The 15375-nt window shown below is 43.3% G+C and overlaps 1 protein-coding gene across 1 annotated transcript; it reads left to right on the forward strand.

The window, feature by feature from the left end:
• The first annotated feature begins 3186 nt into the window (after positions 1 to 3186).
• chrnb1l (cholinergic receptor, nicotinic, beta 1 (muscle) like) lies at positions 3187 to 15079 on the forward strand. The gene is made up of 13 exons (XM_061095850.1): positions 3187 to 3195; positions 3492 to 3589; positions 3830 to 3999; positions 5608 to 5741; positions 5952 to 5996; positions 6414 to 6523; positions 7130 to 7238; positions 7340 to 7487; positions 7755 to 7940; positions 9116 to 9339; positions 9433 to 9608; positions 14584 to 14722; positions 14939 to 15079. Exons 1-13 carry the CDS (start codon positions 3187 to 3189, stop codon positions 15077 to 15079), a joined length of 1689 nt encoding a protein of 562 aa, XP_060951833.1.
• The last annotated feature ends 296 nt before the right edge of the window (positions 15080 to 15375 follow it).

The following is a 15375-nucleotide window of genomic DNA, read 5'->3' on the forward strand; positions in this document are numbered from 1 at the left end:
CTCATACATAGTGTTAACACATAAACACCGAGACCAACCAGATGCTATAATGAGCGAGCTGTGTGCCTTTCATTTCCCCGTGTCAGAATGTGCCCGAGTGTGGCCCATGCTCCGTGGATATTCTGGCCACTGAAGTAATCCTTTTTGTATTTTCGGCAGCGAAATGTGTGAGTGCAAAGCTGCACGCTAACTCAATTCACCAGTCGCACAACGATGGCCTCTGGAATTCCCATCATGCTTCAAGACCTGTGCCACATGTCCCTGTACCGATTCTATCACATGGACACAAACACACACCTGCCCTTTTAATCTTGTGCTTTCATTTATTTGTGTGTGTGTTTCTTTTTTTTAAAATAAAGATCTGAGGGGAGGATATTAAAAGCTCCATCTGTTGTCAGAATTGTTGCCCGTGAGAGTTGCGACCTGCCCGCTCTGCTATTAATAACCGTCCACACACACACAGGGCACCACTTACTGGACATTGCTTCATGGGCTTCCCTGACATTTTCCCGATGTGTAAGTACACTCATGCATACGTGAGGCGTGAGCTCTGGCAGCCGAGGCATCCGAAGACTGTCTGCAGCCCATTGCGACAATGTTTCAGACCCGACTGCAGCAGCATCTCCACAGTGCTGTTGAGAACTACTTTCATTTCTATTCCCAGCTTATTATCTCACTCTCTGACCTTGCATGAAACTAGCATAGAGAAGACGAAGAAGTGCCCGACAGATGCACGGAAACACCAAGGGGGCCATTCCGGCTGGTGTATTTATACCGGGAGCGGTGGCATGCAGGAGTTGTCGGAAGACATTCTCCTTCTCTCAACCCTTAACGTGGCTCTGATTTATGTTGTGTTTGCATTTGTGCACCGGAGACCCTCGCAGGGGTGAGCGAGATCAGATAGTGTGACCTCAGATACAAAAGAAGGCAGGTAATTGAAAGTTGAGACAGAGATGAAGTGTATATATATATTTCCTTATCCCGTGTAACAGATAAAACAAGAACCTTCATGACCCCTTGGAATACAGACATCATAAAAAGCGACTTGAAGTTCACTCACGGTCCTTCGCTCCATCAATAAGTCTTTCCAGGAGGTCTCATCTCACCATTTCTGTGGAGACAACATCCATCTCTATTTTTTATATCTGACATTATTTTCTTCCCTCAAGCTCACTTCAAGTTCAATATCAGCAAGACTGAGATGCTCTTTCTCTGCTCGCACTCTGGATGAGTTAGAGTTCTAGAGCACACTCTGCCAGTGAATTTCATTTTAATTCCCACACATGCATTAGCTTTAATGGTTTGGAGACATATCAAGTCAAACCATGCTCTGCTGAATGATGCAGTTTCAGCTCTTCTAACTACGACCACGCCGATATCAATTCGATAACATCAGAGCTGCTTAAAGAATGACTTATTTCGTTGGTGGACTATAAAAAGGTAGTTCCATTCCATATTACCTAAAGCTACACAATGCAAGACTGTGGGCGCCCCCTACAGATGGGATGTGTAATTCCCTTACGTAAAAGCGAGTTGCAACACAGGAAGCAGGTAGCCAGAAACTTTGGCCCAACTTGCTAAACCTCTATGGAAATGGGTTTATCTTGCTTCTGATGATTAATTAGCAAGTCGACAACTTCACTTTCACAGCCCGACATCAAACAAGCAGAGCAGACGAGGCGAACAAGCAAAAGTTAGGACTTCTGCATCTCTCCAACGAGTGAAAACTGCTCTGATATTCACTCTTATTCAATTTCTTAAGGCCAATTTATGCCTCTCCGTTATTTCTATTACGGACAGATAAGACCGCCCTATCCGTCGTGAAACGCCCTCTCCGAGCGCCTCCGACAGCTTTTCGTACACGTCTGATTTTTCTAACTATCCGTCTTCATTTTGGAGACCCGACGGACCGCTCTTGGCTGTGATTGGTCCGCGAACGACATCATTTCCGTATGACGTCATTTCCGTATTTCCGGACCTCAAACTTTCTGTTTACTACAAACACGAACACAACTATGATTCTACGATTAATGTGACGTGTGTGTTAAGCCAGCGGAGTTGTCCGGCTGACGGTGGCTCGTTAGAGAACTGAGGGCATGTGTGCACGGTCACATACGGTTATAACGAGCTTTCAAAACGGCGCTAGCAGGCTAGGCTAGCGGGCTAGGCTAGCTACCATGCTAACTGCGGTGGTAACAGTGCAAGAACCCGCCGTCACGACTTTAATTCCACTTCTATCATGACACTGTTTCTATAATACCGTCAGGTTAGAAGCAAACACTGGGTAGTAGTTAGTGCCGGGAGTCCCTGCTGACTGTGTGTGGAAGCTGGGGGGGAGCTAGGTCCGGGTAGCTTCTAGCTACATGTAGCCTCAAGCAGATTCAAGCTGTGGAATCAGCAACACAGTTCGGAAACAAGACCGGAGAACCGCTGCGCTAAGAAACGATTACATCAGCATCTTGACACGCTGGGTGTCACTTTATTTAGATCTGTTAGTTGCCATGGTTCAGTGTGTGGGACGCAAGCTAACATGTCAACAGAGACACGTGAACTTCTTCTTCCCAAATGGGGTAGGCTTCTCTGAGCTCGTCTTCCGTTGCGCCACCTATGGGTTTGGCGGGGAATTGTTTTTAGACGGATAGTCGTCGGAGAAGTAAAAATCAAAAAGACACTTTGTCTCCCGCTGAGACCTCTCCGAGAAACGGATACGTAGAAGTATATAAGAGCCTTTACTCTTGTCCCCACTGAGAATGGTGAGCTCTGGGTGTTAGTGTGCCAGTTTGCCGTAATGTTCCAGCCCAGTACAGCTCTTAGATTAGTGCAGTCCCAGGCATCAAGGGGGCGCTGTGTGTTGCTATAAAGCCACTATGGGGCTTAAGCAGCTTATTTATCAATGAATGAGTGAAAAGTTAAAGAATCCCAGTCAAATCTGGCCTGAAGGAAGCACATAGACAACCACATCCATGGGATATTGTTTTAATCATTGCCTCACCCCTTCCCAACTCCGCTCTGCATGTGTACTGTAACTTCTCTTACAGCTCTTTAAAGGAACCCCATTCAAATCTTACAGGAAGAGAAGATTCAATCAAAACAAATTTTAAAAATACACAACTGAAGCTGGAGATATAGATTCAAGTTTGAATTCCGGCATTGCTTGGAACAGGCTGAGGAAACAGTTCAGGGAGTATGAATGAGGTAAAGTGTAATGATTGAGGAGATTTGATCTAACAAGGGAATAAAAACGATAGGAGAGGTCAATTACAGGATGAGGGAGGCGGTAAAAGCATTAACCACTTCAGCTCCAAACCCCTGCCAATCATTCTCCGTCCACAGAAAATGACAACCTCCTTGCTCGACCCGCCCCCTTGTCCCCCTCTCTCCCAAAAATATCTCCATTGTCACAACCCGTATCCCACTGCCACTCCTTTACCCCCGTCCCACCCCCCTCCACTTCCTCTACTTCCCAACCTCACATTGGTGAGCACCAACAGGTGCCTGGCCCACAGGCCTCCCAGTACAAAAACATTCCGCCCTCTCGTCACTCCCAGTGCTGCGCGCCCAATCAGGCCGTGGTTTCGCCCATGGAGCCGTGGGCACAAAGCAAAGAAGAGACAGGAGAGAGAGAGAGAGAGAGAGAGAGAGAGAGAGAGAGAGAGAGAGAGAGAGAGAGAGAGAGAGAGAGAGAGAGAGAGAGAGAGCGAGAGAGAGAGAGAGAGAGAGAGAGAGAGAGAGAGAGAGAGAGAGAGAGAGAGAGAGACGTCAGCTGAACAGTGGGTGCATTTGTTTTCCTGAGCCGTATTAGAGTATCTATAATAGGTTCCAGGTGAAGGTGCCGGGGCGGTGGTGTAAAAACCTGGAGAGAGGCCTTTGACTGGCACATTAAAGAGGAAGAAGATGTCATAACTGTCATGATTGAAGGATTAAAGATGGAGCTCAACATTAACCTGAGATTCAACACACTTCTCCTGGTATGCAGCAGCATTTGTCTCACTTTCACTGGTAAGGACATTTCATTTGAAGGTGGCTGTGTTTTTGTGGATGGTTGTGAATTGTCAGGGATGGAAGGAGATTGGAAGAAAGAAAAACTAAAGTGTCTGACTGCCTATGACTTTGACCTTTGACCCCTCCCCACCCTTTCGAGTTTGGAAAACAAACCGTTGCCCTGTGCTCGCTGGCGACCTGTTCTGCATGGTTCCCATTCCTCTGTTCTAACAATGCTACCTCAGAGCACAACCCTCTCCACCTCCATTTAGCATATACACTTAGGGATTGAAGCTCTCGGGACAGTGACATTATAATCAGATAAGAGACAAGCGTCCCTCTGCATTCTGTCATTTCAGCTAAACTGCTATTGATTCCGCTCCCTCTGTGTTTTTCTTTCGGATAAAATCATAATTAGAATCGATTTGCGATGACTAGTTCTTATCTGTGCTCGGCTGAAGGGCTTTGACTTTGACCCTAAGCGGAAAGCAAAAACGGCTTCCCTGAATCGGCTGCGACCTCCAGAGAGGTTGTGATGGATTGTTCCCGTCCGGGTTGACTCTACATCTGTTTTCCCCAAAGAGAAGGGCACGGCACGCAGAGGACATAGCGACGGAGCAGGAGCCACACAGAAGGGAAATCCCACGGAAAGAAGTCCTGTAATGTCCGGTCGTAGACGTTGTTCCGCGTGAAAAGCAAAAGGAGGCTGCTGCGAGAACATATAATGAGTCATATTAACAGATCATTGTTTGTTAATCAGAGTCTATTTCTGTCCCCGATGGAGCTGGTATCCCAGACATCCCTTTGATCCCATTCCCCCTGCTGCATATCAATTACATTAGCTCAGTCACCTTTGCTTCCCATCGTACACCAGCAGCACCTGCCCGGCTTCTTTTGTCCTTCTCTGTCTTTTCCACGTGTTTGTTCAGTCTCATATTTTGGAACGAGAGTCAGTCAGTCCACCACCCTACTGAGGGACACTTTTTGGAGATAAGAGCTAAATTCTGCTAAATGATAATTCGTCAGTTTGTCCACTTCTTCCAATACTGAATATTAGGCACTAAAGAGAAACCAATTTATTTCCCAATAATGGTTTCTCTTGCTCTGCCTCAGGGCAGTTTTTTTTATTTATCATGGATTTATTCTCAGATTAAATAATAATGATTTATCCACTTTTTGCTCAACACTGTTAGAATATTAATCACAAAACACCAGTGTCAATCGGTCCATAATGAGAACAAAGTGTATTTTTAGCATAGGTCATTCTGGAGGGAATTGAACCCCTAACCACTGCAGGCCAGACGCATTGATGCCCTGGCAAAAAAATATGCTGCGGTTTGCGATGTGTATCTGTGTGCTTATGATGTGTGCTCATCTAATTTTAACTATGACTGATGGATGAATGGATGGATGGATGGGCGGATGAATGGATGGATGGATGGATGGATGGATGGATTGAGATCAGCATCATAAAGTCATTGCTGGTGTTCATGGCATTTAACACGTGAAAATGTGCATTCCATCTGTGAGTTTATTTTGATTTTTGATTTGAAAGTTTTATTGGGAAGTCAGTACTCATATGTTTTGAGCATCATCATACTGCAGCCTATGACTTCTTCCATCCAGGAGCCTCAGAGATCGAGCGGGGGCTCCATCAGAGAATATTCCAGAACTACAACATGAAAGTCAGACCTGCTCGGTACTGGGAGGACAAGGTGACAGTCCGCATCGGGATGACCCTCTCTCAACTCGTCAGCTTGGTAAGAACGACTTGGAACCATCACGAAAATGCTATCCACGGGTACACACACACACACACTTACACACACACACAGACACACACACACACACACACACACACACACACACACTTCTGCTGACTGCTGCAGGGTCATCAGCTCTCCCATGCTGGTATCCCTAATATTTATGTCCCTCTCTCTCTTTCTCTGTGTCTCTCTCTCCTGCCACAGAATGAGAAGAACGGTGAGATGACAACCAACGTGTTCATGAATCTGGTACGAGCACGAAAACATTCGTCTTCATCACCGTGCCTCGCTCCGCTGCTCCGACTCCTCTCTCCTGTCGGCTTTGTCGCTCGGCCCTCAAATGGACTTGTCACTTTCTGTAACCACAAATGATTTCTAGCCTCATCCGGACTCCCCCTTTCAATTCTGTCCCTCGCCCCGGCTAATCAGAATACAGAGTGTCCTGAGTGTTTGTGACAGAGTCTGTGTCAAGATGAGTGGGGTTTGAGTGAGTTATCAAAGGCAGGGGCCACAAGGATGTAAACGACAGAGACAGCAATGATTTCACTTCTTGTCTGCTGGGCTATTCATGTTCTTGTTCCCCCGCGTCTCCCATTACACCTTCCTCTTTCCCTCCTTCCTTCCTTCCTTCCTTCCTTCATTCCTTCCTCTCTCCATCCATTCTAGGCCTGGACAGACTACAGGTTGTCATGGAACCCGGAGGAATATGACAACATTGATGTCCTGAGGATTCCTGCCAACAAGGTGTGGCGCCCCGACATCTACCTCATAAACAAGTGAGTGTTGAGGCAAGACACCGACAGAACTATACAGGGAGGAGGACAAGAGCAGTGAATATAGGCCAGTTAATGAAATGGAAGGACAAAGCAGAAAGGGAGAGAGAGTTTGTATTTCTTTTCTATATAAGAATTACAACATTTATAAAAAATATGGTAAATGGTAATGGTTTTGTATTTATATAGCGCTTTTCTAGTCTTGATGACCACTCAAAGCGCTTTACAGTACAGTTTTACATTCACCCATTCACACACACATTCATGCAGTGCATCTATTCGCAGCACTTTCTTATTCTATGAGTGGCAATTCAGGGTTCAGCATCTTGCCCAAGGACACTTCGGCATGCAGATGGGTCAGACTGGGGATCGAACTGCCGACCTTCGGATTTGAGGACGACCACTCTACCCCTCAGCCACAGCCGCATGTTAAATAAATTAACAATACTGATAATACTCATAATGTGAATGCTATTATATCATTGTTTTATATAAGATATTGTTGTAATAACAGGATTATAATCATACTATCATAGTGTTTGGTTCAAATAATACAAATTATAATCATTTTATATTGATTATGGTCCTTTCTGTTTTCTCTCCCCACAGTAATGACGGTCAGTTTGACGTGGCCTTGTACGTCAACGTCCTGGTTTACAGCGACGGGACGGTCAACTGGCTTCCTCCCGCCATCTACCGCAGCTCCTGCTCCATAGAGGTACAGTCAACCTTGTTCTTCCGTTGGTATCATAGAGGGGACGCGTCATGGCTGATGTTACAGTAAATATGCACAGCCTGCTTACATCCAACAACCTGCAGGTGGCGTACTTCCCGTTTGACTGGCAGAACTGCAGCATGGTTTTCAGGTCCTACACCTATGACGCCTCTGAGGTGGAGCTGCAGTACTTCCTGGATGAGGAGGGCAAAGAGATCCACGAGATTGTTATAGATGAGAACGCTTTCACTGGTAAGTAACCTCAGTTCACTTTTATCGCATTTTTATCGCACTTTTCTCTTATCAAAACACAATAACTTTTCATCCTTATTAGCAATTATAATTTGAGTGTCCTCAGTAGCTGCCTTGGCTAACCGATTCCAAATGGTGCACCGTTTTATCGAGGTTGATAACAATTTATGGAATATAGACGGCCTCTTAACTGGGGGTTTATGGGGAGGCATATCATCTACTAATGTCGGGTGATTTATTCACACCGCCTTTGTCTCCTCCCCAAAGAGAGCGGCGAATGGGCCATCTGTCACAAGCCCTCGAGGAAGAACGTGAAGGAAGACCTGTATGAGGACATCACCTTCTATCTCATCATAGAGAGGAAGCCTCTTTTCTACATCATCAACATCATCATGCCCTGCATCCTCACCAGCGTGCTCGCCATATTTGTCTTCTACCTGCCTCCCGGAGCAGGTCTGCACATCTGATATGCTCCGACAGTGTGACTACACATCACTGTCAAGGAGGGGGGTTCTAGGGAGTGGGACTACCCTTTGATTCATTGTCTAAAGTCATGGCAAGAGTCATGTGTCTTATACAGGACTGGAGCAGCCTTTGAGGGATTAGATGTTTTATTGATTTATTATGGATTGAAGGAATGTGACCTTGACCAGGAATCCACTTTGTCAATCTTTGGCCTTGTGTGGTCAGATTACAGACTGATGCGTCTCTGACAGGGGGGCTGGTCGGAAAAGTAGATTGCGTGGAAAGCAAAGAAAGTGCAGAATGTTTGGTGCATGTAGAGGTGTTTTTTTACAACAGCGATCAATGCTTTTGTTCTGCAATATCTGTCTACTACTGCCACCTACAGTATGTCTGTCTGTCTGTGGAACGCATATCCAGGGAGCCATTAATCTTATTAGATTCACTCTGTTTTTATTAGGGTTTAATTTTCAATATGCAAAACACAGATATCCGCTAACCTGACTCCACCCCATTTTCAGGGTCACGCACATACAAAAAATGATAATATCAAAGAAAACTCTACTGCAAATAAATATACAAATAAACATAGAAATTCTAATATAGAATATAAAAAATGTGTAAGTAATATTTAGAGAAATTAGATATAATAAAATATTAAAAATCATGCCCTGATACACTGTAACCCCGCCTCCTGCCAAATGTCAGCTGGGGTTGGCGGCAAACCTCAAAGGATAAGTGATATAGATAATGGATGGATGGAAAACGAAAATTGGTACTACTACTACTACTAATAATAATAATCCAAGCTGTGGCATCATAATAGGACTGTTGGTCAGCCAATATATTTATATATGGAAGTGACAGATTATTAATTCACAGGAAATGAAAGACCTTTAACAAATCTTATTAAATGGCGGCCGTGTTTCATCGAATTTCTGATACGATCCACTCAAAGCAAATTTGGAGCAACGGCTCCACTGAATAAAGCACTGGGGGGGTCTGGTCTCTTTCCAATTACACAAAATGAGTGGCTGGGCCAGCAGGGAGGGAAACACGGTTGCAGCGAATTGGACAAGCGATACATTTGATGTTAATAAACTTAGAGCAGAGTAATACTTGCTGCTGCGTTGTCACGATTAATCCTCCATCTCCGCTCCCTGCAGGAGAGAAGATGACTCTGTCCATCTCCGTCCTCATCGCTCTGACTGTCTTCATGCTGCTGCTGGCTGACAGAGTCCCGGAGACCTCCCTCGCCATCCCGATCATCGTCAACTACGTGATGTTCACCATGATCCTGGTCACCTTCTCTGTCATCCTGAGCGTGGTCGTCCTCAATCTGCACCACCGCTCGCCCAGCACGCACATCATGCCCAACTGGGTCCGAAAGGTAAGGTGTGGGCGGAGCAATCCAGATTCACTCACCGGTCATGTTTTCAGTACTTTTTGAGAATCCTGAATTGAGTGAATGTGAAATTTCCAGGTTTTCATTCACTTCCTGCCCAAGTACATCGGCATGATGAGGCCAAACCCAGAGGAACCAATGTCAAAGGAGCCTGACGATGACACGCCGATACAAGGCTTCAACGGACGGCAGCCCGGAGGAGAGTACTTCTTTCGCAAGATCAACCCTGATCTCGTCATGCCCTGGAGAGACAGGTAAAGAGACATTAACCAACAAGGAGTCTATTCGAGGCGTGTTTCATTTTGTCTCATATCATTTAAACGGAAAAGATAAAGAGTGAAACCTCATCTTGCCCTGGGTACAGAGAGTAACGGTTAGCAGATTGAAGATTATGAGTAGGGGTGCAAGGTCATTCAGTGATTTGAAAACAAGTCATCAAATTTTAAAAAGCAATTCTGAAAAGCCACAGGTAACCAGTGCAATGATCATCCTTTTGATTTCTTGCGAGAACCCTCTCTGCAGTGTTCTGGCCAATTTGGAGGTGGTTGATTAAATCACAGTTTTTTTGGCCCTTACTCCACTTATAGAGTGATTTCAAAACCCAGGAGTCAGAGCCTGTGTATGGAGCAGTTATTGCGATTGGCTCCCATTTTTGTTTGTAGACGGCACACTCTTTCACCTGAGGCGCAGTTGTTTTGCAATTAAATCCTGACACCAGGTTCGAAGCTCTTCTGCCGATGGACAGTTGGTGGCAGTAATGTCCCAACAAACACAGAAATTCTCTAATATGGGTAAAGAGGAAGAAGACTGCTCACAACCAACCAGAGAAACAGGCAATTTGTTTTAATAAGAAATACTATTCAGTAATACTTTTACTGCTACAACTACCACTAAAAATAATAATAATAATAATAAATAATAAGAGGCCAGAAGTGATGAGCACGAGGCGTCATCCATCCTGATTCAGCCCAATTCCAGGATCAGATGTGCTGATCCCAATGTTACACCGGGAGGAAGCTCCTTCTATTAATGTTAATAAAAAGCCAGCGCAGTCATGAATCGTCTTTGTACACTCTGTCAAAGTGTGAACGTTGGATCTGTTGCCAGAGCAGCTATTCCAGTAAAGTACACAGTGTGCTATTGTCTTGGCAGAATTGCAGCCATCGCCACAGCAGCTCAGAGAATGTGTCAAGACAGCAACATGAAGCAAGGATACTGGTTCGTTCATTGTATTAACAGTCTTCAAAGAACGACTAAACTCAGTGTACTCCAATGCACGCTCCACACATTTATTATTATTATTATCATTATTAATAGTTTAGTAGTAATCTGATTCTCTCATTGTAATTGCACACATAGAATGGCCTCAGGGATAAGACTGTAAGAACAACTATTTATTGGATCGCCATGAAATTTGCACAGATGTTCATGATCCCTAGAGGGAGAAGATGGGTGACCCAAGTGTTCTTCTTGTGGTATTTGGGCGAAATATCTAAACAATAAAATCATCAAAACATTTGTTTCATTAACTTATCTGCATCTGTACTTTGTGTATTGTTACCAAACACTAGCAGCCTAACAACTGTGTCCTATAAATTATAGACCTTTAATTTAGTCTAGGCTCTCCGTTCGGCCATGATAGTTGTCGCTGCCTAAACTGTTCCTCCATCATAAGATCTACCTGATATGTTCTCTTCAATTTCCATCTGTCCGACCACTCAGGGCCTCGCTCGGGTTAATGTGGCGGTAGGCCTCTGCCTTGCCACCCAGCCCTGGCACTATAACCAGGCCTAGGGCTGGGCATCTCACATCCCGTTCCAAAGGCATCACATTCAGCCCCGGCTAAGCCCTGCGCCCCCCCGTCCACAGTTGCCACTCGCTAAGCCTCTGTTTAGGTTGGGCATTAGGGGGTAATCCCACAGAGTGGAGGCAGGGGGTGAACAATAGATAGGGGCTAGTCGAGTGAAAGAGAAGACCAGCGCTGAGTGATTGGGGGGATTTTGTCGTTTTCTGATATGGTAGAAATGGAGCTTGGGGCTAACGGGCGCCATCTTCCAACCCATCTACATGTCTTTCCCTCATCCACCTCTCTTCATCTTGTTATTCTGAGGGTTAGTCAGAGCAGGTGTACATTTGTAGATACTTGTGTGTATTTAACTGTTATCACTAGTATTAACTGGTGTGTGAAAATCAGTTTGAATACCCAAGGGTGTGTGTTTGAGTGAGTGCAGTGTTATGCAGTGTCAGTATATGCATATTAATATGTACTCTGTGTGTGTGTGTTGTGTTAGCAAGCGTGTGTGTGTGTGTGTCACAGTGAGAAGGTGCCCCTTGTCTGTGGTAATGAATACAAGCTCTGGAATGCAGATGGCATGCATGATGCGTATTGAACACCACGTAGCACACACAGACACACACAGACACACACAGACATGCACACGTTCAAACTCTCTCTCTCTCTCACCCACACACACACAGGAGCTTATGGTCAGTCATTTTTATTACCCTGCAACCCATCTGTTGTCACGCCATCTTTCTGTGACACTGGTAACTTCTCCAGCTCCGTCTCTGACACCTCCTGCAGGCTCTGCACATAATAAACAACCACACACAAACATGCAATACACACCGCACAACTGTGTACACTACACGCGTGGACTGTGTGTAGATATGTAGTGAAGGGGTCAATGTGACAGGTGGACGTGGTGGCGAGCCAGACTACTTCACAAGGTGACACATACGTATCCTTGAAATCTCAATGTTTCAGAGATAGATATATAGATATAGTATAGGACTAATGATATAATGATAAAGGATGAAACCAAAGTATGTTGAAATTACATCTGTAACTTTTACCGTATCGAACACTATTGTTTGTTTGTTAATTATGTAAAATTCAATAAACAGATTGTTAAAAAAAAAAGGCTGAAACCAAAGCTTGGGAAGCTATTCAGGTAGAAGCTTGTGATGCAGTAGAACACATGAGCAAATGATGGGGAGATTAAATCGGTTCACATTACAATCTCATAGCGATTTTTGATACCTTACAAATGATATATTTATACCTTACTATACCTACTTATCTATATCTATCTATCCAATTATCTATATATCTATCCTTATATCTATCTATCTATCTATCTATCTATCTATCTATCTATCTATCTATCTATCTATCTATCTATCTATCTATCTATCTATCTATCTATCTATCTATCTATCTATCTATCTATCTATCTATCTATCTATCTATCTATCTATCTATCTATCTATCTATCTATCTATCTATCTATCTATCTATCTATCTATCTATCCTTATATCTATCTATCTATCTATCTATCTATCTATCTATCTATCTATCTATCTATCTATCTATCTATCTATCTATCTATCTATCTATCTATCTATCTATCTATCTATCTATCTATCTATCTATCTATCTATCTATCTATCTATCTATCTATCTATCTATCTATCTATCTATCTATCTATCTATCTATCTATCTATCTATCTATCTATCTATCTGTCTAATTATCTATATATCTATCCGTATATCTATCTATCCGTATATCTATCTATCTATCTATCTATCTATCTATCTATCTATCTATCTATCTATCTATCTATCTATCTATCTATCTATCTATCTATCTATCTATCTATCTATCTATCTATCTATCTATCTATCTATCTATCTATCTATCTATCTATCTATCTATCTATCTATCTATCTATCTATCTATCTATCTATCTATCTATCTATCTATCTATCTATCTATCTATCTATCTATCTATCTATCTATCTATCTATCTGTCGATAGCCATCTTGGCTTGGCACTACAACAATGCCGTCAATAAGAGCCTCTAACTCTCCGCTCATCTGCTTTATGGAACAACTGTGCGAGGGTAAGAATGACAGGGTCGCAGGTCACGGCGTCGCACGAGTGTTGACCCATGTGTTGTGTCAATGTCACCCCTTTGTGGAGGGAGTGTGCCGCCGTCAGTCAGAGCCCAGAGGGCACAAACACGTTATGTATGTGACTAAGAGGCAACACTGACACCTGCATCCATACTGAACGTCCTCCACGGGACAGATAATGTCAGCGCTGGTGTGTGAACGATGCCGCGCTGGTTGCACAACAACACTCTTAGCATTTGTGGATCATTTATTTCTTTTAGCGGACAATCTTGACTCGGGGACATTCCCAGATTAGAATACAAGTTCAGGAACAACAATGTGTCCAGTGTAATGTTAGTTTGGATTTCTGTGAAACACAAACTGCATAATTTAGAAAATAAACTGTGGTAAACCCATCATTTGTCCCGGACCCATGATTAAACTGAAAAGTGCTGCAATCTGAGAGCATGATGCAGCAATTTTAAGAAATTCTTTAAACAAGTTTTTACACTTTAAAGTGTTTTCATAAAGATATTTATTTGTAGTGCATCTCCTGTAGAACTGAAGAGAAGTTACCTGCCCCCTGCTGGTCTGGAAATGCATTAAAATGTCTAAATATATTGGTTTTGTTTTCTTTATTGTTTTACTATTATTTTCCCTAGTTAATCTTGATTTGATCAAATTCATTTACCCATTTATATATTTATAATCTTGATTTTTATACCTTTTATTAAAAAAATTTATTCAATGTAATATTTTCTCACATCTTGTTTAATTTTGTCATATTGTATTTCTATGGCATTTGACAATATTGATAGTCTGAAGTTAAACATTTATATTTACAGATCACTACCTGTCTTTCTTAGTCTTCTATGACAATAGATTATAACTTAAATTTGTTCTATTTTGGCTATGACAACACCATAACAACATTAATAATATTTTTTCAATATTTTCTCCATTAATATTCCATAATTTTAAGACCTAAATTAGTAAGGTTTGAAATTAAAATCATTCAATCAGTTTTATTTTCTTATTGTTAATCTATGAGATAAACTGTCACCCTACACATCCAATGCTCCAATCAGAATTCACTTGGCCCCACCTCTGGTCCCAACACTCACTTGAGGTTGAGTTTATCCTTGATTCTTGAGAATTGAGAGAAAAATCTTCCTATAAGTTTCTAAATCAATCTTGAGTTATTATTATTTAGTTTAATTCATGTAGTATTTTATGTTAACATAGTTTATGGACTAAATAATGTCTCCAGGCTCTTTCTGCTCCTTTGACTCCCGCTCTCCAACTCCTCTCTTTCATTCTGTCTTTTAGGTGTGAGAGCACGGTGCAGCTCCAGCGGCTCCCGAACACTGACAGCTACTGTCTCATCCTCCCTCCAAACCTGAAGTCGGCCATCTCCGCAGTGACATACATGGCCGAGCAGCTGAAGAGGCAGGACACGGATGACACGGTGAGAAATGTGCACGACATGGCATGACACGACCCAGGCTGTCAGGCAGCTTGTTATCTAGGCCTGTCTTTCTGCAGCCCCTGAGCACAGTGGTTCAAACAGGTCCCTGTGATGTTCACGTGTCATTGCTTACATACTGTACAGTGCAATGCTGACTCTGCTTACAGTAAAAGAGAGAGTGTGTGTGTGTTTGTGTGTGTGTGTGCTTTCCTGCAGATGACAGGAGACTGGCAGTTCATTGCTCTGGTGGTGGATCGTCTCTTCCTGTGGTTGTTTGTCATCATCACCACCCTGGGAACTCTGGCCATGTTCTTAGACGCCAGCTTCAACTACACTCCCGATGACCCCTTCCCATAGAAGACAATCTCACACACACAAACACACACACACACACTCTCTCTCTCTTACTCTGTCTCTCAGCGGGCCATGGCGCCACAGACCCTTGTGTGGGCCCACTGAGGCTAATATAAACTCACACAAACACACACACACACACACACACACACACAAGCTGTAGATCTGCAGTCTGCATTGTGAGACCCTGGAACCTGTTTCTTGTGCCCGAAATTACCAGTTATTTGAATTTAATGAAACGTAATCAGCAACTTAATTTGACTATGAAATTTCTGAACAATTTGCTGGCTCTTAAAGGT

Source organism: Limanda limanda, chromosome 22 (assembly GCF_963576545.1).
Source record: "Limanda limanda chromosome 22, fLimLim1.1, whole genome shotgun sequence".
NCBI lineage: Eukaryota > Metazoa > Chordata > Actinopteri > Pleuronectiformes > Pleuronectidae > Limanda > Limanda limanda.

Coding starts and splice junctions, on each gene's coding strand:
- chrnb1l (XM_061095850.1), top strand. Junction 9,340..9,432: donor TGCCCAACTGGGTCCGAAAG/GTAAGGTGTGGG, acceptor TGAAATTTCCAG/GTTTTCATTCACTTCCTGCC. Junction 9,609..14,583: donor GTCATGCCCTGGAGAGACAG/GTAAAGAGACAT, acceptor TCTGTCTTTTAG/GTGTGAGAGCACGGTGCAGC.